Source organism: Pseudoliparis swirei, chromosome 3, assembly GCF_029220125.1.
Source record: "Pseudoliparis swirei isolate HS2019 ecotype Mariana Trench chromosome 3, NWPU_hadal_v1, whole genome shotgun sequence".
Lineage (NCBI taxonomy): Eukaryota > Metazoa > Chordata > Actinopteri > Perciformes > Liparidae > Pseudoliparis > Pseudoliparis swirei.
Window position 1 is genome coordinate 20,050,036 of NC_079390.1, and position 24,609 is coordinate 20,074,644.

General features: G+C 40.5%; 1 protein-coding gene across 3 annotated transcripts in view; it reads left to right on the forward strand.

Annotated features, from left to right (window-relative positions):
- The window catches only part of cadm1a (cell adhesion molecule 1a), a 389,469-nt gene that overhangs the window by 363,127 nt on the left and 1,733 nt on the right, over window positions 1-24,609 (forward strand). For all 3 annotated transcript variants that reach the window (XM_056443457.1, XM_056443460.1, XM_056443458.1), the window contains one exon: window positions 22,681-22,809. In XM_056443457.1, coding sequence (XP_056299432.1) covers window positions 22,681-22,809 — 129 coding nt within the window. The remainder of the gene's footprint in view (window positions 1-22,680; window positions 22,810-24,609) is intronic.

A 24,609-nucleotide genomic window follows, 5' to 3' on the forward strand; every position in this document is an offset into this window, starting at 1 on the left:
TACCTTCGCATTGAAAATGCGGAAGGTTATGGTTTGATCGCCGTGTATTTATTTATTTATTTATTTATTTGTATGCGTGTTATTCGCATAACAAAAAAAGTTTTAAACCGAATCGCATGAAATTTGCTGGGATGGTTGGTTATTACCCGGGGACCATTTGATTAGATTTTGGGATAGATCGGGTCAAAGGTCAAAGTCAAGGTCATGAAAAGGTCAAAATCTTCTTGAATCGCATCAAATTTGGTGGGATGATTGGTTATTATCCGGGGACCATCCATGATTAGATTTTGGGATCAATCAGGTCAAAGGTCAAGGTCATGGAAAGGTCAACATCTTCTTTTTACCATAGCACGGTCAATTTGTATCCAATTGGCATGCAACTAATGCCAACATGTTCATAATTCAATACCCAATCTTGTGATATGCAAAGGTATGCGCTCTACCGAGTGCCCATTCTAGTTATAGATGAAACACAGCAAAAGTAGAAGTTTCAGGTTCGACTAGAAAAAAAGCAACACTTACAGGATGATTATATCTTAGAAGGGATGAACAGCAAAGGTTTAAACCAACCCAGATAATAGCATAATGTGTGATCAGTCTCTCTGCAAAGTTTGACTTTGAAAAAAGTGAAGCGGGAAAATAGTTAGAGTTTTTTGTAAAGAGAATTTAGTTGAGGTTAGTAGAGCCAATAGAATCGATTGGGACCAAGAAAGACAAGATTGACAGCACTGTGAGCCAATAGGATACAGGAAGGCGTCGCCATTTGTGAAACGTGAAATCCGATAAGCTGAAATTGAACTTCCTGACACCCGTTTTTAACGTCATCGATGCATGTCCGGGATCATTTTAAAGACGCAGATACATACACGGATCACATAAACATATATCAGTCTGATTTCATCGGCGAAATTTGTTGTTTCTTCTTCTAATCAACCAGCAAGCAGCATCAGCTGACTGTAAAGCGGGGAAGCCATTGGTGTGGCTGAGTTCTTTGGCTTGTATCTCCGTGATGCTTTGGTGCAGAAAGATTCTGTAAAGATATTTAGAATCTCTTGCTTTCTGCCATCTGGCTATTTTCAATAGCACCGAGCTACGTGTTGCTCGTTCCGGAAACGTTGGGGGCCGACTCCTGACAAAATTCTGATTATGATATTTTAATGACTATTTGAGTTGTGTTGAGATGGCTTACTGATTCTTATCGCCAAAGTTGTCTTCTTTAATTTGAAGTCGAACATCATTATATTTGCTCATGTTTATGATAATGTTTTACACAGTTTAACCACAATGTCAAAATGTGTGATTATTAAGTGAAAAAAGAGGTGTTGACGGCATGTCACTTTGTTTACAGTAGATGTAAAAGGGGTCAAATATATATTCCGTTTCATTACTGAGTGTTGTATGTCATTTTTCTTTATAAAATATGTGTAAAGGGCAAAAGAACATGGGCTTTAAGCAGATGAATGGGTTTTCAAGGTTGATTGATGGAAATGGGATTTCATAAATATGCATACACGATTTGGTGAATGAACATTAGTGACGGGTTCAGGTGTTGTATTGAATATTTAAATATAATTAACTCTCACTTATTCCACAGGGCTCATGTTGATGTGAAATTTGGCTCTCAGTAGAAATATTAGGCAGTTTCTTTTTTCGGCTGACTAATCACGTTTCGACCCTTGAAATGCCAAACGGCAAACGCACACAACAGAGCCCTGAAACGTGTCTAAATGCAGTCCTTAAATACAAGCTCACGACATATCGATCATATTTCATACGTCAAATTATTCTCACTCATTTTCCCCTGAAGGTTAAACCTGCTTTGTTCAGAAAATAGCATTGCTCTTTTTCCCCCTCCAGGAGACTAAACCATAAATCCAGCTGCTCTATAGAGGTTACCACCAATGAGCTTACTCTGAGAATGAGAATAGGGTGTTGACAAGACGCCAGTTGCTTTAAGTATATTCAAGGTCAGCATTTAGATGTACATTAAATTCAAATACAGATCAAGTGTTGGTCCACTGCTCACACCCACAAAAGTGCCAAATAAATTATCTCTGTGCTTTCAAAAACAAAAATAAAACACCTTTTTTTGTGTGTGTGTGTGTTTATACATCAAGGTCAAACTTGTTCAACTATTAACTATTATTGATCTTTTAATATTACCAATGTGGCAATTTGGAAGGTGTCACTCGTAGGGATGAAACAAACAGGTTCCACTGCACTGCCGCTAAAAAGTTCTTAGATTTTCCCCCAACACAACGCCTAACCCGACTCCAGGACCCAATAGACCCATTCAGAGCTTTGACTAAGTGTATCTGTGCAGGCTTACAACTCAATTGTAGTGAAGTACGTGCGATACTTACTGACAGTGAGCTGCGGAAATATAACACTGTACTAAAAAGCCTTTTTTAATAATGTAAATTCAATTTTAATGTGAACATACTTTAATGGGAACATCTCTCAACATGAATGAATAACTTGAAGTAAATATAACTTTAATTACAATATATTAACTGTTTTATCGATGAAATAATAGAACAAACCAAAGAATAAAATCTGCAGCAGATTTCTTCACCACTTATACAGTATATGCTATATGGAAAATAATAATGTTTCCTATTATATCTTGATTCTTTTCTATATACGTTGATATTATATTCCTATTATATCAACATATTGGTACATTAGGGACTATAATACTCAGGCTTATGTGGTGCTAAATATCAGATTGTACATTTATGGCTTGATTTCTTCCAATTAATCATGATTTATAGCCTATTCTGGCAAACAAAATAAAACAATCAGCTGATTAAAGACTGTTAATTAAACTTTTTAAATAATCATGTTAACTAAGTTTACACATTTGCAGAACCATTGGGGCAGCATCTTGTTACAAGGCCACTTTCAATGAATGATAATGCTGTTCTGTGACTGCTGGACGTGTCAACTTAAAAGGTGGCTATGTCAATGTCCACACCTAGATTCTGCCGCCCACTAGTGGCCAGAAGTAATCAGTTATTGCAAGTTCAACAAGTTTAAAACAAACAGGAGAGTCGTAAATATCAATCGAGCTCAGACTGTACACACCAGCACGGTCATGAGGAGGCGGTCACTTGTGTGGGTGTCCGGCCCAAATACAATACAGACAGTGTTTCAGCAAACAGTGAATCACTTTGTTATGACTTGGATCCCCAGCCCTGATTCAATGAATATTGACAGTGATGAGTCAGTGGCGGTCAATGCAAGGATAATACCATCAATAGCAGCGCGTCCACGGAGGTAGAGTGGGCCGGTCAGTACTTGGGGAAAATGAAGACAAAGAATCCACTCGACTATCTGTAGCAATACCTTTTATGGCTGTTTAATGTGCTTTTGTCGGGACACATGTCACAGAGGTCTGACGCCATGGAAACACAGCTGCAGTTAATCGTGATTACAACAAATACGTTTGACTAAAAAAGGTTAATGGGTTGCATTAGCAATAGTCAATTGTGTTTAGAGTTCTGACGGACTGGCACACTTAATCAAAATGTACAGGGGTGGCTCTGGAGGTAATAGAGTAAATATGTGTTCTATAAATAACTTTAATACTGTTAGCTGTCCGTAGCTACAGGGGTGAAGCCTATGTTTACATGCATGAGCCTACAGTTGTTTACTGGAAAGACGGGCTTTATATGCAGCTGGTCCGTACAAATAATAATAATGTACACTTTATTGATCCCAAAGTGGGGAAATGTGTGTCTGCATTTAACCCATCCTTAGTTATTAAGAAGCAGTGGGGGTCCCAAAAACATCATAATTTGCACTGTTGTATTCCGCTGCATTAGTTTCCCCCACTAGAGTTAGGTGTATACTGTTGTATTCTAGCTCTTAACAACTTTAATTCAGGCAAAACAATTGCAATTCATCATCGTATGGCCATGTCCTCTGTTGGCTAATCAAATACCATTGACTGTTATACAGACAGTAGACATGCCGTCGCCCATCGGTTTGTGCACGACGGTTTTGAAGCCTTGATTTCTGTATTTGTGTCGTCGCCATCTTGTTTTTTTGGAGCAAGAAGTGGCATGAGAGAGTCGAGTTGAAGTGACCAAAATTTCACATTTGTTTTTCGCTAACTGAAAGGGGTTCAAGTTCTCAGACAAAAGCATGGACATCTCCCATTTCGGACAATGGCGTGATAATGACCCGTCAATCACAAGTTAGCCACGTCCTAAAGCATGCTTAGCTTTATCGTCTATTATAAACTAGACCATCATTTAGTAGAAAACACCCACACTGCATTGATATTGTACCTCTTCTATCCTATCAGATTTATTTTTAGGAAGGAATTGCCCCCCTGCTCGCCATTTGAAATAATGCAAGTTTAAGGCTTCACTTCTCAGAACTTGATAACAGTTTTATTATTTTCAGTCTTAACACCCAGGAGCTTGGTTCAACACTGCTAATCCCTAAATCCCCTCATTGTCGACACCATTGCTCACCAAAACGTTCAAAATAAACCTAATGTGTCCTCCCTTTAAGTGTAATCTACACATATGATGAATAATTTTGTGTGTCAACAAGGAAACATTTAAAAATCCCGCTTCATTTAAAAAAGTCAGCCTTTAGAGCGTCAGCGCTGACCGCCTCGCTCCACACATCCTCGCGGATGTTGTTGCCATGGTGATGCCCCGCTTGTCGCGACTAAAAGAGAGGAAGCTGAGACACTATTGAGCTGGAAGGCACTTCTCGAGATTGTCCATTTCCCTCTGAAATAGGCCAGGTACAGGGGAAGTGGCGCGGAGGGCAGGCGGGAACAAATTAAACATGCGCCGGGGCGAAGAAGAGGCTCTGAGATGAGCTGCCAGTGGACTGGAGAAGTGGGTGTTCAAACGTTGTGTTCTTATAAATTAAGCGTTTGCTCTAAAGCTCAAATGAGAGCGAGAGAGAGACCGTAAAAAAGCTCCGACATAATGACTGATTTTATTATGCATGTGGATAAACACCACTGCGCTCGTGGCCCTCGGAAGCTCTCGAAAGTCGTGTTTTTAACCTGTGAGAGCCACGGAGTTGAAGGCGCTCGCTTGAAACCAAAACGATAGAAGGAGTTACAGAAACGCTCACGTGGTCGAATGAGCGACGTCAACTCATAGAAGAGAGGAGGGAGCAAACAAAGTTTATGACAAAGCCTTTCTCGCGTACACACCAAAGAAGTCTTTATCAGAGCAATAGAATGAGCTCCTTAAACAATGTGCCACACTTGAGCTCTTGTTATGAGCTAAGGAGGATCCCACACAAATTAAACAAGGGAAATTAGAATTTTCAATATATTTTTAATTCCCTCTTAACCATTGTGAGTTGAGATTTAATTTGATGGAAAATCCCATTGAAAGTAAAAACAATTAAATATGAATACAAGTTGACTCTTCGGAGGGTTGGTATTACGCATAGGGAGATTTATTACTATACTGAACATCAGTATTTATAATATTCTGTCAGTATATTAAATGCAATTCCCAATCAGACTGTGTTCCAGTGACATACAATATACTGCAACGTCAACATGGTTCAGTTGTGTTCCTGGTGCAGTAATTTGACGGTGACATAACACAGTAAATAATGCTTTCACGCAACCTAACTTTGCGAGCCGGTCAAAAAACAATTCTGCAGGACTTTTTTTTGACTGAGCTGGAGCCATTGCTCCCACGTTGTTGCATTGTATGGCAAGTGGCCCTCAACACTCCAGTGAATGATCATGGCTTCGCTTTGTGCAGAATTTTCCTTTGTGTCCACGTTGGGTGCGTGAGGCGAATCGACAAGTAAACGCTCACGGTCCTCTGATCGGAGCGTTTTTTGGAGCGCCGTTTGCTCTCATCTCGCACTTCCTCCTCCTCACTCTTAATGAAAGGGCACGCTGGTCGAAGATGTCAGTTGCTTTCGCTGATGGCTAGCTACACTGACTAATTTCCCATCTGGAGAGGTGAGAGCATCTGGAAAGGACACACCTGCCAACGCTGCTGTCAGCACGCGTGTGGAAGTAGTGGGATAATTGAGCCGCGCTCCGAGATCTAATAGTGGAGAGGAATACAGCGGTGTAATGGCCACTTTGCTCACAGCGGGGTTGTGGCAGGTGAAGCACAGGACCTTTCTCTTTAATCCAAGGACTCAGCCTGTCACATTTGGATGTCATTAAAGAGACGAGGCATTCATTAAATGACAAGGCCACACTGTGTCAAATCACCATCGGGTATTGATGTGCAACAAATGTAGCGATTGTTTCTTCGGACTCTTCATTACTGCGGCTAACTTGGGGAAGTATTTTGTGGAGGAGAAGTGGATGCCTCCGTGTGTATCGTAACACCTGCTTCCTATGCCGAGTGTGGAAGCGATCGGGGAAGACTTGGCCAGATTCCAAAAGCTGTCCTTTCGTCTTGAAGTGCTCGCAGGTGATCGCGGGCGAACTGACTATCAAAGGACCAGATGGCGTTGCCAACATGACTGACTGCCTGACATATTGGTCGGTTAAAGGGACACAGTAGGCAATTTCTTTTTTCAGACAGCCAGGGTATTAGTATGATGACTGTGTGCATAAAAAATAATATTTATCTTGGGTTTGATAGGGTTTTTTTCGGCCTTTGAAAGCGGAGAACCCGATTTATAGAATTAACATTAAAAAAGGCTCCTCTCTTCTCAGAGCCGCAGAGTGCACAGAGAACATAATGCTGGAATCCGAGGAGCCGAGTCCCTCCAGTGATAAAGTAGCAGATTCTCTGATGTCAAGCGAGGATAAACATCCATAAATCATAGCGTAGAGCTGACCAGCTCGGGCCACTGCTATCCAGCTCTGCCCCGTACACTCTCATGCAGTCAATTCATTGTCTTCATGTACGGGCTGGTTTCGTAGATCACGGTTAAATGTTATGTTGTTGTGATTTGATTTTATCAGGAGATGTTGGAAAGTGATCTATGTAAAAACCTCTGGCTAACATTCGGAGAGTACGCCAGCACATCATTAGCACGCGTTAGCGTTATATAATATATGTTATGGGGGTGCAGTTAGTGACATTGTGGGCTCCATGGTAGCTCTGACCGCTTGAGTAGCAAAGGGTCAATTCAGAGTGACTCTCCCTTCTGCATTCACCAACATGTAACGAAATAAAGGGTTGATACCAGAATGACTGACACCATTTTGCCCTTCCTGTTTACAGTACCCAAAGCATGATGGGAACTAATGTATGTAAGAAAAGGATGAACAACCACAGTGACAAAATCTAGCTTTTTAATCTCTTTATTTTGGTTTTCAAACTTTTTTTTGAGTGTACCACTCCTCTATCCATATATTTTATTTAGTTTGGAGTGTGTTTAAAAACCTGCTGGGAAATACCCAACCAATATTCAGCTGCATAAAACGTTTTCTTTTCACAAAGGGGCTCTCAAACATGTGCAGTACTAGTAAACATGACATTTTCCGAGTAACCTATTCTGAAAATATCAATATAGTGTATGACATTCCATTTCTGTCATAAACCTGTGAATAAGAGAGTGAAAACTCAGCAAATACAGATGAGGGCTGAAAGGATTTTGGTTCAATACCCTTTTCAGCATGAGCACAGAAGCTGCATTTCCTGGGTCCACAAATATGTGGCCAGGCTGAAAGGTGTGCTTCTGAAATGGAAAGACAGATTTTTTGTTTGTTATTCTCTTTGGAGGGCAGAGATGTCAAGAGGTCGGTAACCTACTACTACTGGGTCAGTGCAGGAATATTGCAGAACGTTCAACTTTTTTCCAACATTCACTGCATTGTGATTTAAAAGTTTTTTTAAAAGGTTTTTAGAAGAAGAAAAAAAAGGTTGGCAGCTCATAATTCTGACTTTATGAGCATGCAACTTCCTTAAGCGTTAAGAGGACTCAGTTTACTTTGTTGTAACACGTGATGAAACACGTTAGATTGCAATTCAAGTTATTCAGTGACAAATACACAATACACTTGTAGCTGGCTGAATCATGGAGGAGATGCTCCCAATATCAACTGTAGAGTCTCCATCTTTCTGTATGGTCATTCAATGAAAATGTGTTGAAAAGATGTGCCCTCTCATGTCATCTCCGAGTCAATAGAGTCAATACGTTCAAAGGTAAGCGTGCACGAGGCCACGTGCCCTCGGGACAATATAACCAACATGCGCGAGGAATCGCAAAAGGGCTTCTTATTTTTGGTGACGCCGTAAATTAACATTACCCAACGCTGAGCGTGAGGTGTCCATTATGCAATTATCGCCACTCTGGGATGCCCTTATTTAAGATGCGGGTGTGTGTGCTTCATGCGGGCCGCAAGGAGATGGATGTGTCGGTGTTTTGAGGCCGCCTTCGGGGCTCTCCTCAAACGAAGCACATATGCTGCATTAATTAGCTTGAGACTCACAACCCGAGTGCGGCAGGTGACCATGTGAAGTGAACCTCCAAGGTTCCGTCTGGCTTTCACATGGTGAAGTAGACGGGGCCTGTGACATGTCATCTTTTTAATGAGTCTGCCCAGCAAAGTTAAACATTTCCAACAGGAGGTCAACAAGTGGCAGATGTTTCTTATTGTGACTTGTACTTTTTTTTTCGGTCCAAAGGTCAGCAGGGGTGTAGCGATACACTGGTATTATATAATTAAATATTAAAGTAATATTAAAGTAATACACATATGATAATGTTGTGTCAATAACCAACGTTTATCTGGTTGCCTTTTCACTAACTACTGCTGTAATTGTTCTTTATATACGCAGTTACGGTTACAACACACCTGTCCACCTCCACTACACTCGGAATTTGAGTGTACCGTAATTAATATGCACAAAACACACATCAAATAAGCGATACATTTGAATTAGAATCGTATTATTCATTTATTAATTTGATCCATCATTATTTAAGCATGTAATGAAAATCTGATATAAGGAGTGACCATCACAGAGCAGATATACATTTTTGTGTAGATGGTCCATCATACTTTTTTGTTAGAAGATGTTCAAATGTACCTTATATTACTATATCGTTAGCACATCATTCTATTAAGATCTATAGACTGGTCTAATGTCCTTGCTTTTATTAAAACAGTTTGAAGCAGAACACACACACACACACACTATCTGTCAATCATCCCAGCTCTGCCACCTGCCGCAATGCTAACACCTGCAGTCCAACTGCTGCCGCCTTATCTCTCACATGCCCTGAACATCCCTCTTGCTAATGATGCAGTACAATAGCTGCAGTCATTATACATTTATATAAAGTAATAACATCGGTGGTATTGTTGGCAAAAAGAAATCACATTATGTCTTTGGAATGTGATCGTAATCCTCCCTTGCGTCATCGTCTGAGGACCATGACTGTCTATACGAAATGTGACTGCAGTCCATCTTATAGTTAAATATTTGTGTCTCGACTAAAGTGGTGAAATGACTGACTGACTGGCCAATTATTGTCTGCACATTGTGTCATGCCTCTATAAACTCACAATGTGTTGTTTCGGGTTGATGCGGCATGTCTATTAAATGGTAAAACATTTCTCAGATACAATGCAGTTTGTATGTATTAATATGTATTCATATTAGATGTATTTTTTTCGTTAATGACGCTCATAATTGGGTTGGCACTGAGCTTCCAAGCCGGCAGACACAGCAGGTGGTGAGTTGTAGTTGGGAAAATAGGATGCCAAGACATGTGACCTGCATATTCCTTGCTTTTGAATGCTGTTATTATACTTTGCTTTTGGGCTCAGTCTTGCAACTTTCATCTGAGACAGTTGTACTGTTTTTTTTGTGTGTGTTTTTTTTTAAGCTTGGCGAGGCCATTACTGTACGAAGGACAGCGGGGCAGAGAAAAGAAAACTAAATTATAGATTTTGTAAGGAAACCCTTTCACACATTTTCCAAAAGAATGAAAATCAGATCTGAGAGGAAATTGAAATTGATTATTAATCGACTTTGCAAAAGTATCCCCTTCTTCCCAATTTCCCTTCAGCAAATGCTTCCTTCCGAGGCTTTATTACTTCTCTCTTCTCTCTTCTCGCCATTTGGACATTCTTGGTGTTGGCAGAAAAAGCCGGAATTAATGTTTTGGCTTTTTTTTTTGCAACGGATATCTGTTTAAAAGAAAAAGATATATTAATAAACAATACCCTCATCGTTTAGTGTAAATGGAACAAAACCCAGTCGTGGAGATCATCCAGTGTTCCTGGCTTCCTGCCATGTTAGCAGCTCTTGAGTCAACGTTGAGCTATTATGTGAGCTGTATGTGGAAAACAGCAGATTTTCTTTATTCTTTCTCTTTTCTCTTTTTTCCCCCCTGACACTATCCATGCATGCATGGTCCGAATTAGAGGCCGACACCCTGTACTCAGCCCTGTTATAGGATTTTATTATCACTGCCGGGTTTTTGTCAGCGTTGCTACACCTGGCGGAGATTGTGCCACAACACTGCTCCTCAAAGACGGCCAAAATGTCATGACAAAGCCTGCATACAGGGACAAAGATAACAAAGAAAATACCCCGCTAGGCCTCTATCTTTACATAATGGCTGAAATCCTTTTTTTTCTCCTTTTTTTTCTCGTGGCTCAGCAGCCAAACTTCGCAGATCAAAGGTCAAACCTGATAAAGTCATTTTTAATGCACTTTTAAATAACCACACTGTGATGGCTCAGTAAATATGAAAATCATGTCCACGGGTATTTGGAACCACCGCCTTTAACACACAATGCAGTTACTTACTCTTATTTAAATCGCCGTGATTAAACAATTGCAAGAAACTTCAATTCTAAAAAACCTTTTTGAGAGTCCCCGACATTGTTTACCTGTACCCTTGTTTCCTCTGGCGGCCGCCCGTCGTCGAGCAGAAAGGAGTCGTTTGCAGTCCAGCGCTAACTCTGGAAAGAGCTGAGCCAAAACTAGTGGCCAGTTCGCAGAAGAAGAAGTCGGTTTGGAACCGGAGGCTACGTTGAGTCACAAATCCGCTCACTTCCACTCCAACTTCTAAATGAAAGCGTAAACACAGTGTGCCTGGGAGAGGCGTGATTCTTCTTTTACTGTGTGTCTGTGGAGCAGGGCTGCGTTATGCAACCTGGCAATAACATGTCTCTCTCTCTCTAAACAGTAGTCTCTCTGAAAGTGTAGGTTTAAAGTTAATAGTGGATCACAGCTTAAATTGAGTTAAAAGTTGTGGTGTAACCGAATTAAATGTAATTTAGGTTTAGACCAAGCGAAACCAAAAAAAAAATTGAAAATATTTAAATGTAATATTTCTTTATATTAAGCTAGTATAAAACTGTGGTACAACAGAATGAAATGTAATCTAGGTTTAGAACAAGCTAAACCAACATTTAAAAAAACAAATTGTCTTCATGTTAATCGAGTTTAAACTTTAGTGCCACTTGATTAAAGCTCAAATATGATTTCACAGGGTATTAAAAACTAATCGTTGTTGGCTTTTTTTTTTTTTTCACTCTTAAAGCAACTCAAAGAGAAAACAACCTGATTCACATCAACAAAGTCAAAAGTCATATTTATTGTCAATTTCCCAATGTAGAACAAACAGAAAATCTAAAGTATGTGGACACACACAGACGTACCTACAGTTAGAGAAGACGATCACCTGCCTAATGCTCTCATGGTGTTCGCTGCATGCAAACTAGATACAGACTGAATCTGAATCTGCAAATCACCGCAACCTATTCGTTTATTTGTGGATTTATTGAGTGAGCGAGGGGAGATATGAAAGGTTCGTGTCGACGGATCATCTCCGTGCACGACCTTGACCAGAGAATGGGCTCCAGTCTGTTGACTGCATGTATGTAAATGTGGCCATTGTCTCGGGCTCTTTTTCCCGGATTAGCCCCTCATTTCCTTGGCACAGTTCCTTCACCCAGGGATGTCTCTGCTGAGTACACAGATCTACACAAAGCCCCCAATGTAATTTCCCTGATACTATTCTGTCTCACAACACCGGGATACACAGTCTCCTCTGTTATTGTTATCACTATACCAAGAGCAGGGGATGAGGCACAGGACTTGACTTTGGGAGTCAGTTTAATCAGTGCCTGCCATTTCTCCTGCGTTGACCTTGGCGAGATTGCCCTCTTTGGATCGCTCAAACCAAGTTTTAACGTTTATCCCGATGAGCAGCGTCCTGGCATTTTCTTTTATAATGAATACACGACCAATTATCACTCATTCGTTTTGACCTTATCTCTGTTAAGGTCAAACGATTACATTGTGTAGCACAAGGGAATCCTCAGATGTATGTGTCAAGCAACAACAACAGCGCAAATAGTAATTCGACACGCGAACGCAAAACCGGGCTTCTGGCCACCTTTCACATCCGCCGGCATAAATCCCGGGGAGTTTTTTCAGCCGATGAAATGGCCGTGGCTGGAGGCAGCTCAGTGACAGTGGGATGGGAGGAGAGCGTTGGGAGGGGGAGGGCAGTCTGCTAGATGGAGAAAAACTCCACTGGGTTTCCTTTTTTTTTAACTTTTTTTTTACAGTGCCCCCATTAACAGGACTGATGTGCATCTCTGCAACAAGCTGCAAATTCATTTGGCCTCGGGAGCCATAGAGAGTCCTCAATGTGTTCGAATAAGTCACTCATGAGACCCCTAAAAGCCATTATTAGAAGGTGTTTATTGAGCTAGCCGTGGCCCAGATACGGCTTAATGTCCTGAGTATAGTTATAGCCCATAATTATATTACATGTTACATGAATACGGACAAACGTGATTAGATAAATGATGAATAGCTCCATCATGAAAAAAATTATAACAAGGTGCAAGTTTTCTTCAGTGATAATGCACTATTGTCTTTTTCCTGCTAGGAGTTGGAACATTTGCTTTCCTTCGAACTAAACTCTACATATTACATGAGGAATAACACAAAAGAAGAGAAATACCGCAGGTAAATTTGACTATATATAGTTTTAGCTTTCTATATTCAATGCAGGCCCACATGTTTCGTGCCAGAAAGTGAAAATGAAAACATTGAATCCCGGTATTTTCAGAAGACAATGCCTCAGTGTAAAAGTGTTAATTATAACTGTCATTTTTCTGCAGAAGAAGAAATAATTATAGAATGAAAAATTACATGAATTCATCTTGAAATGAAGTGTCACTGTCCTCTTTGCTTTGAATTACAGCAAAATGATGTTCCAGCCCCCCTCCCAACCTGCATAAGTGTCGAAAAAAGCTTGCGATAAAAGGAAGTCCAACATAATTCTATCGCGAATAAGTCCAAAGCAAAGTATGTTTAGATCTGTTAAATCCGAAGACATTGACACTCTTCAACAACTTTAATAAAAAGGTATAATGGTTATGATGGTGCTTGTATAGCGCTGTTATCAAAGTGCTTTAACATTCACACCCATTCATTCACAAATGGAAGGTTGCATGATGGGTAAATGTCGGTTCCGTACCTTCTTGGGCTCGACCGACACTGGGAAACTGTACGATACCGTTCTCTTCAAGGCCCTCCGAATGCATACGAGTGTAATTTTGAATTGCTGGATGATTCTTTCAATATCCCACGTGCTCAGGTGGGGTTGCTCAAGCGGAGTGGTTTCAGGTCTCGCCGGCCGCTGCAACACATCAAAGGCAACGAGGCCTTTGGACCAACAGACTTCACGATCCACGCTCAGCCATCAGGCGAGCAGAGCCAGAACCGTCTCTTGAATCTTTGCAAAAGTTTGTGCATGAGGTTAGATTTAATCGTTTCATTTTCAACTTTTCTTTACCCTTCAGCTGCTCTTGTTTTTAACGGCGCCGCTGTCTTTTTAACGTGAAACCCCTTTTGACACTTCGCGAAAGACTCGATGGCTCTCGGGCCAAGTCGCTCTGTATGTAAGCGAGGTGGCGCGCTACCCGAGGTGCAAAAGATTCAACTGACATTTTTAAATAGGTTCATTGGGACTTTAATTAGATTCACTCTTTAACCGAGAGTGTTGTGGGCAATGGCAGAGGATCTTGACAAGCCGATGTGCTCTTATGACACCCCACCCACATCGCGCCGCCGTGGTCCTGATTGCCCTTCTATCCGCGGGCCGCACGGTCACACCAGTGGAATCATGAATGCTTAATTAGCAGATTAGGAGATCCAATTAGGAGATCTCCTCTGTCTCAAATCAGGCCTCTGTCAACATGTCTCGTGAAAATGAGATACTCCCACTTAAAAGGTGAGCGCTTCTCTCACAGCAAAACAAATGACCACTCTTGATTGACTGTTGCATGCTTTGTTTCGCCCCGTGGACACCTTGTTCCAGGCCCAGCCGGGATTAATCGTTTATATTTCATGGGGCACATTTCAAACGGAGATTGAGCTGCGTGTCAGCGGTAAGATAAATCCAAGGCGGAAGTGAGCGGAATATGAAAAACATAAAGCTGGGTCTTATAATCGCTTGCCTGTGTGTTTACGTCGGGTTTATGCTGTGCTGTGCTTTTAAACTGACAACCTGTGACTTACAGTTTTATTTAGAAAGGCCTTTTTTATGAAAGCGGTACTGTTGCTTGTGATATACAGTAATAATAAACACCAGCACTGTGGTTATCATCTATCTTTTTACATCCCTAGCCCCCTGGATTATTGTCCTTCGCTTCATCAAAAAATCTCTCTCTGAGCAACATAACACACAGCAGCTATTTATGCTTTAAAGCTTTATTCATTCATGTGCGGTCACGAGGGGGCAGAACAACTCAAAAACGACCTGCTGACACTCCCCCATATACAGTATTAAAGAGACCTGCCGGGGTGACAGATTGGTAATAATAGGTCAAAATTGCACTGGTTCCCTTGACAAAAAGCAAATTACATTTTTCTATTGCATTTTGAATTATTGCAGAAAGTAAGCTTTATTTTAAATGATGATATTTACACATTTTGTTCAGCCAGATAATCTTCACAAATGAACACCTCTTGTATGATGTTTGAAATATATATATATACAATCTCCAGAAGTAACAATCTCGCATTAGGTTCTTGAAGGCTACCGCCTTATGTTAGACGCATGAAAGCTTCAAAAGTGGAGAGATATTAACTGATATACTCTATGTTGTATGACGAAACGTTAAATCTATTATTCTTGCGTTAACCACGGACCTTTTTTCCGACATCAAACCAATATTATTTTCAAAAAAACCCATTGACTCTGAGATTCGGGAACCAGAAGTGCGAACATGCAAACTAATGTCCAGGTTTTATTGGACTCCTGCCTGCAGCACTCTATTTATCACCTTAATATGCAAACTTTTTTTTTTAAGAAGATCCCCTCTCGCATTATTATAAGCTCATTCTTCCTGGGGCCCACCCACATACATGTAAACACACTAACATAAATATAAACCACATAAATATAAACAAAAAAAACGTAAATCTTATTAAATTAAGGAAGAAGCACTTTTAACAAACGGTGCGCTGATCCTTAAGAATTCATATGAAACTCGATTGTTCCTTTTTCAACACAAATACATAGTCATTTTTTATTTAAAAAAACTTCTTAATAACCTTATATTTAACCATCCAGCACTTTAAAACATTTGTAAACAAGACAAAAGGGAATCTAATTCTAAATTCCATTGTCTCCCAGTTTACATTTTATTTCTGACATGTTTGTAACCAGTAGCGTTATTCCGGTATTCACTCTGGTTTGTTCTGCGCTCACTCTTAGAAAGACTCTAGAAAGAAACGTATCTTGCTCTCTAGCTGCTAGATACTTGACTTTCTTCAGTTTGGTGATAAGTGTCCGTTTATTTGACTCTAAGGTCACGATCACTCAGCAGCTACGTGGGCCTTTCAAATATAAATATTTCACTCCCCACATATGCCACGTGACAGCACTCGCACTGTATCAGAAATGACTTTCAAGGAATGACTCAAATTGCCTTGAATGTGCACTTCTTTGATTGCTAAAACAATGAACCACACAATGTTGACTCCCTATGTGAGATAATAACACAAATAAACTGTATTTGAAGAGTTGACAGTAATTGCTCATAATTGATGCACCAACTGATATGACATGCAAATTGCTTTATATGGGACTGAGTGCCTCCATAAAATGACAGCACATGGTCTGCAGCTGTCATCCAGACAGTTCTTGTGGTTTATGAACAGGGCTCTTTTCAAATGGAATCCAAACAACCCTCTTTTTATTTTTAGTTTGTTTGATGATGACAGGAATTGTTGACTTTGTCATTCCACCGATAACTTTGAATGTGTAGCCCTGTGGTCCTCGAAAAAAGTCGACTTAAACAGCCTAACGGAAGCTCCTCTACCAAAAGTCTGGTCTCATCTTAAAGGCACGCTAATAAGGTATATGAATCCATCTGAGGTAACTTATTTATATTATCATTTTCGTGTAAATAGAAAAGCAATGTAAGAATAAATGATATTGTTATCATCGCCTGGTATGTCATGTAAGGCAAAAGCACCATTAAAAATAAGTTGTTATGGATAATGATGCAACTGAATGTCTTCTCCTACTCTTTGCCAGATCTTTGACCCTACATTTGATGAATATATAGTAAAATACGTTTATTTTACATTTTATAAATATATACTCAGGTGGCCAGGTTTACTGTTTTAATGATGGCTGTTTGCTGGCAATTTTTATTCAAAATACGATTTATTTCCAAATAGCCGTGTTACAATTAATATAAAATCTCCCAAAAACCTTTGAAGTATTATTTTACAAATTAAGAGTCCCGTGCTCCACAGGCATATACTGTATGTGAATGTCCACAGTATTCTGAGAGATATTCCTCAGATTTGTCTTTGAACACAATATTTTGATAAAATACTTTGTCACATAGTTCTGACAACATACGATAATACATGTATAACATACATTATCTTCTATGGGACGTCTCATTGTTGCTACAAAGGTCCAGCAAACAAGTTGAGCTTTGGTCTCACTTTGATCTTTGGGAAATAGACTGTTTGTGTGCTGAATGATTGAATCATAGATTTAGTTTTTTATCTTGTTTTAAAAACAAAATCAAATCCAGCTTTAGGAAGATGTTATTGCATTCACACTAGGAAGAGGAAGCAGGGACTCAAGGAAGGCTACTAGTGCACAGCGGAGCTAAATCTACTTTGGGAACGCTATATGAACATTGCACTATGAAATCCTCCTTTGACAACAACAATATATATATATATATATAACTTTTGTTTTGTTTATAGGAAAGTGACAAGAGGTGTGTGACGCATGAGAGGAAATATATTCTCTTTTTGTAGTTTTCTCTCAGGGTTTAATTATTCTGAAACGAAACTCAAATCTCAGCCAGCAGATTAACAAACGGCAATACAAGAAGAAAGGCAACTGGATTAAATAAACATAATTACAAAAACAGTGAAGCGAGAAAGCATCATATTAGTTTATCAAAACTCTGTTTGTTTTCTTCTTTTCAAATTATTATCAGAAATGATGAGCAGTGAGTAATTCTCAGATCTCAGCATTTGAGCACAGTTATTATTACCCAACATGTATTAAACCATGAATTATCCTTTAAATTGCCATTACCATTGAGTACTTCAGTGCCCAGAGTGTGATCAATCATTTGCTCCGACAGTCCTTTACTGGCCATGAAATGATTGATATTCACGGTCCCCGGATAAGGATTCCTGTAAATAGTAAGATATTTTTGTCTCTCTCCACCCTCGTGTCTCTCATCTTGAAAAACAAGACACCTTGCCAAGTATTCTGAAAATCAACCTCTTCAAAACCCACATAACTTTATTTTAAATTCTTGCGGAGATCCCAAAGTTTCCAAAGATAACAAATATGTCAGGCTGAATTGTGGTTGAAATGGGTACGAAATGACGCATACGACATGTACAATATTTCTTTTTGATGGCATGTTTATGAAAAAAAGATGTATCGGCTTTGAATATTTCTCTGTGTAAGCATCATACGACTTCAATGAAGAGCTGGAACGAGCTGTCGCACTGAAGGATTTTTATTTATTTTTTAAAAGATATGTCTTTGACATTTCTGCTTCATTGAGTTGTGATAGCTGGGAGAGAGACAGGAAAGGCAGAGGGGCGAGAGAAAGAGGGGGGGGGTGACACAGGAAAGGAATCTAACCCGAGAACAGTGTTCCAGACCAGCATCTTATTTAATTGATTAATTAATTGATTCTATTGACGCTTTAAAATGACGACTCGTGAGCTATAATGTCTCATTTTGTCAAAAGCTCGTTGCCATGACTCCCCTCTCCTCGCGCCTCGTACTCGCCTCCTCTGCTGGTATCTGGGGTGCAAGGGGGCCAAAGAAGACAGGGAGGGAGGAGGCGAGGAATATAATTGAAGACGTACAAACTGAGGGATGAGAAGAGTCCCAGGTGAGGTACCAGGGCGCCTCAAGGATGTTCTGGAAGCAACCTGCAGGGGGTTAAAGGGATTCCCATGTCGTTTTTTACCGTGTACCAGAGTAAGAGGAGGCGTTGGTGACCCCACAACCTTTCCTCTAGCACCACCAACAGGCCAGACGAGCTCCGCCTAAAGGGCCAGTCGTAATCATCAAGGCAGAGATTTATAATGGAGTGAAGGGACGTGCGATAGGATGTAGACTTGTGGAGGCTTTCATGTTTCCCCCCCCCCCACACACACACACACACACACACTTATATGAGTTTTAACCAGAACTGTTTGATATAGACAACCAAGAGTAATTTATTGCAACCGTCCAAGCCACCCCCCAGCACTCCGCCCACGGCGCTCACACACACACACACACACACTCCCCCGCTTCCCCAAAAGCCACAGTCCACATTAACATCGTAATAGGAAAGTGTGTTAAAGCACAGCTTTAGCAGCCTGACAAGAGCGAATTGGATGTCAGAGGGATTCCTGCTCAGTTTAATTGAATCTGCCCAGCGCTGAAAAAGAAAATCTGAAGTCAAAATAACCTATTAGATCCATCGGGTAATGTTTTGTTGAGTCTGACAGGTGGCCCTGCTCTGCCTCCCCCTCCTCCCGCTTTCATTCCTGCAGGTTATGGCGCCGTTGTGTAGAGGTGGGTGGGAGCTGATGTTATCCATGATGTTTCTCGCTCTGTTTCTGTTATTCGTTAGTAAATTGTGGCCCGCTGCTCCTTTTTTTTTCTCCTTCCGTGAGCTCACACAGCAAATCCCTTGAGTGCAGAACGAAAGGCTGAGAAGCGTGCGTTGGGGTTTTAGTGAGTTACTATCGCTAATGGATTGTGGGGGCTGATGGTTTCCTCCACGTGAACCGGTTGCTAAGAACCGGCTGGTGCTCAGTCTTCCGACTTTACTTTTTCTGGCATTCCCTGTGTTCTTGTCTTTAAGAAAGACATTATCGAGGAAGTGAAGGTTAAGTGTATGGCGTAATGGTATCTTAATAAGCTGAAAGCACAGAAATGCATGAGTAATGTACACATTATATGAGATAGCAAAGTGCTAGGCGGATGGCAAATTAATTCCAGGTCACATCTCAATGCAACACTTAACCCTCCTGTTACCTTTAGGGTCAATTTGACCCCATTCAATGTTTAATGTCGGTGTTCTTTGGGGTCAATTTGACCCCAGGCTGTTTTTCACTGTGTCAAACATATAAGAAATATCAACTTTTTTATATATTTAAAGGGCTATTTAGGTAGTCAACAAACAAACATAAAGTACCTCACACTTAAACTTGGGAAACAATATTAATTCAAAAAAAATTCTGGAGGTTTTAATTGCTGGCGTCAAATTGACCCCGAGGGTAAAATATGTTAGTAAATGTGAAGGTAACAGGAGGGTTAAGCCAAGTAAGTTATCTTCTCTCCGCCACCTTCACCTTCACCTCCACCCTCCCCATTAATTGAACTACAGCACATTGTGTGGGTTAGTGATGGGAAAATGTGCTCCTCCTTTGTGCTGAGAATGGCCAATCACATCCACAAGCGGATATTAACTTTGGGTTGTCATGGATCCCTACACTTGATCAATAGCTTTCACATCGCATTACAGCCAAGAGCTTCGGGGGCTTTTATGTCCAGTCCCTAGAAGGGATTATTTTTGTCAAAAAGAAATAAATAAAAGTCAACATTCCTACTCGGTGAGTAATTTATAACTGTGTGGCTGTCACACAGTTTCTCCTTTGAGTTTCTTCTGTGCTTATTTTGAATTTTTTTTTACTGACATTTAATGCAAGACATATTCAATTGAATGTAAAATATGAAATGCCAAGTTTTTACCCCTACATGTGCTGTTCTTAGCAATCAGACGCACTGGGCTTGAGTCACCGTGTGCGTGTCGCACGTGTCTCCACGCTGCACATTTACGCTTGAGGGAGGAGTGCGCGCATAATAAGAGGACACGTGTCAACAGAGGTTGATGATGTACTCCATTGAATGCACTGAAGTGCCTGTCGGTGTTGCCGGGGGAATTATCCCTGGTAGAAAAGAAGGCGTCGCTCGGATGCGATTGACAAAAGCCAATCCGTCAGCTCTACCTGCAGCTATGCAGTGAGTTCCTCGGGTCGACATAGAGGGGCCATCATTCAGACCTATACGGGCAGGTGCATGCCAGAGATTACGTCACAGCTGTCCGTCAGCGCACTGCCATGATTTTACTTTACATCAAAACCCTTTTTTTTCTATTTCAATTGGAAATTCCATCTTTTAAACTCGGTCATCGCTCCACCTTTCTGAATGAAACATGCTCCAAAGATTTTTTTAAACGTGGTCGCCTTCCCCTAATAACGGACTATTGGATACAGGTGTGAGAAGAAAAAAATGATGCTAAACGGAGTGAGATTATGAAATCGTAATTCTGCGAGCATTATTCCGAGTAATAGTAACGAGCCGTCCTTCAGAGTGTGTCTGGAGGGCAGTACCAGAAGCGGACTGCGTAACGAGCCGCTGCTTGAGTAAATCAGGCGCGAAATACACAGACTGTGGCCGCAAATTCGATGAACGTCGCGCACTTTCTTAGTAAATCTGTCCTCGAGCGATCTCTCATGCAGCCCGGCGGGAACATCGTCCTTGCTGTCCTGCTCAGTTTAATCAATTCCTGATTGCACAACCGAACTGTTATCCTCGTGGCAATTCTGTAGAGTGGTTATTAAAATGTCGGCGAGATAAAAACAGAGCCAAACCGGTCCCAGGAGTTTAACTTCTTCATTGTTCACTCAACACAAATTAATGGGTAAGGTCAATAACTCAACTTTTTAATGAAAACCAAAAAAAAAGGCTAGTCCACATATAGGCTTCGGCAAATATTGTCGTCCGCGAGGCAAAGGACCATTGTTATGTTGAGTTATGCATACGTTAGACGGCGTGAGATGGTTGAGGTTAGGTACAGATTTGGTGGGATCCATGGAAATATGTTTTTCAACAAAGATACTGTATTCTTCATGATAAACAGCCATTGAGAACCGACATAATTAAGCAACTATTTAGTCTTGTTACCTTCGCATTGAAAATGCGGAAGGTAATGTTTTGATCACCGTGTATTTATTTATTACCTTCGCATTGAAAATGCGGAAGGTTATTTTTTGCCGGTATTTATTTTATTTATTTATTTATTTATTTGTATGCGTGTTATCATATAACAAAAAAAAAAAAACGAAATCAATGAAAAATTCGTGATGATTGGTTTATTATCTGGACCATTTGATTTGATTTTTGGATCCATCGTCAAAGCAAGGTCAAGGTGTGAAATGGTCAAAAAATCTTTTTACCATAGCGTCAAATTTCAAATTTCAAAAATTGGCAATAAATCAATCAATATTCAATGCCCAATCTTATGATATAGATAGGTATGAAATATGCTTTCTAGTTTATTTATTTATTTGTATGCGTGTTATTCGCATAAGTAAAAAAGTATTAAACCGAATCGCATGAAATTTGGTGGGATGATTGGTTATTATCCGGGGACCATTTGATTAGATTTTGGGATCGATCGGGTCAAAGGTCAAGGTCATGAAAAGGTCAAAATCTTATTTTTACCATAGCGCGGTCAATTTTTATCCAATTGGCGTGCAACTAATGCCAAAATGTTCATAATTCAACGCCCAATCTTGTGATATGCGAAGGTATGCGCTCTAACGAGTGCCCATTCTAGTTGGAACTTTTTCCATTCCGGTCATGAGTTTGGGCATTTAAAGCGATGTTGTCTTCAAGTCGTGTCCTATAAGCTACTTATCCTTAGTTGGTGTGATACCTACTACTACGCAGCGGTCAGCATGAAACATTTGGAGCTGAAGTGTACGCTATAATCAAAATATGTTCACCACTCTGTCTTGCCATCACACAGCCCTCAACAGGGAACCGAACTGTAAGCAAAAATAATTCGCGCTCTCTTCAAAATGGGTAGATTACATGAAGACATACAGGATAAGTAAGTTTCCTATCAGTTCAATTCCCTGTCGCAAAATATATTAAATTTAGCATATGTTCACCAATTGGTTGAAATACATTCTGCAGCTGCAGAACATTGCTTTGCTGTTTTTCCCAAACTGGTGGCGTGCAGTCCGCCATCTACGACAATACACTGGCGATAGATAAGTACCCGGTACACCTAACTATCGTTTTAAAGGGCACATTTATCGGCACGTATAACTGTCGAACGTCCCAGCAGAGATGTGGAGACTGACTGCTCTTACCACAGTGTACCACTGAGAACTGCCGTCTATCCACACTGAGTTTCTTTTTGTTCCTTTTGCTTTTAAGATTCTCGAGCTGGAGAAGGAACACCCAGGACGGTGGACCATGCAGTGATTGGAGGAGTGGTGGCCGTGGTCGTCTTCGCCATGCTCTGTCTTCTCATCGTCTTGGGGCGCTACTTCGCAAGACACAAAGGTACTGGACCTGAACATTCAATTCAATTCAGTTTATTTGTAGAGCCCATTTTCACAAATTACTAATTTGTCTCGGAGTGCTTTACAATCTGTACACATAGACATCCCTGCCCCAAAACCTCACATCGGATCAGGAAAAACTCCCAAATAACCCTTCAGGGGGAAAAAAGGGAAGAAACCTGCAGGAGAGCAACAGAGGAGGATCCCTCTCCAGGATGGACAGACGCAATAGATGTCATGTGACCAGAAGGACAGATTTAGAGTTAAAACACATTCAATGAATATGACAGTGTATGAATAGTTCATAGTAGGCATATTCCACGATGGAGACCTCAACGATCCATCAGGCAAATGGAGGTAGAGAGGAAGAGTAGGCGGAGTCTCAACAGTGGGCGGAGTCTCAATAGGGCAATGGCATAGTTGGTATAGCAGACATATTCCAACATGCAGCTTCATAAGCGCATCCACGCATGGTGTCTAACTAAAGATACATTGGGACAGATTATTATACACGGCATGCATGAATGACACAATGGACAGGAGCTGGGAAAGTTGACCATTCACAGGACTCACCAACATGGAGAGACAGACACAAAGACAGAGCCCCACCGCCACACAATACAGCCATGTTACTGTGGTGGGAGAAAGCCGGAGGTGGGGGGCGTATAAAGATACTGTTCAAGTTTGACTAACTACCACTTGGCAAATAAATATTTTCCTCTTTATGTGGAGCCCATGGGACAGGATTTACGAACTGAGTTTGGAAAATTAATACATTAAAGCCAGGAAGCTATATCACAACCGCACAAACCAAACAGTCCTTGTTCTCACGGATTAAAAATAAATCAACAAACAGGATCATTTAAAAAGATGTAGTAATAAATAAAAAAATACAGAAAAACTCAGTATATTAAATAGGCAGTTTAGAGAAAATACAGTGTATACAGACGACATTAAGCATTGACATGTATATTCTATGCATCTTTTTAAATCGTCAAACTGTAATCTAATTATTTTGTGGACTGGGGCAAAAATTGTCAATTTGTTTTCGTGTTTAGAATGAAAACAATGCATTTGGAGACTTAATTAGGATCCTTTTTTGTGTTGAACCCACAAATTAAATGCATCAATGTGACGATGCAGCAGTCAAAATTACATAGAGACCACTTTGCCTAATGGCATTGTGTGTGTGTGTGTGTGTGTGTGTGTGTGGTGCGAGTTGTGAGCTTCTGAAAGCGGATGCCGGATATGAATATTCATGAAAGAGCAATAATGATGGAGAAGAGGTGAAAGATAGATTTTTCTTTTTCTTTACCTTCTTCTGGTTGCTACACCTATGCAGAGCAATTATGTTGCTATGTGGGACTGGAGTCAACAAAAGACTGATGTTTCTTGAAGCAACCCATAATAACCATGACAACAAATGTGGGACTAGAGTGTATTAACCAGCAACTGGGATGGATCACACCATGTATATCAATACATACATATATCCAAAACTCATAGGGTCGGAGCTCTTAAAGTGCTATTTTTAATTGAGATTAAATCTCCAACAGATGTGAAATGTGATTCCATCCATTCAGGCAAAGATGTTGTACCTATAAACAAGACATTGTGATTATGTATGAGAGCACTAAACTGCCATCGGCATCTGAGTAAAACTAATTTACCATATGGACGCAAACCTTTTATACTGGCAATGAACTTAAGGAGGCAATGGATGCTAGCCAATGAGAGGCTGAGTAGGGCATAGGGATAAATGAGAGGAACAAAAAGAAGAAGAAAAATATTGAGCAGAAGA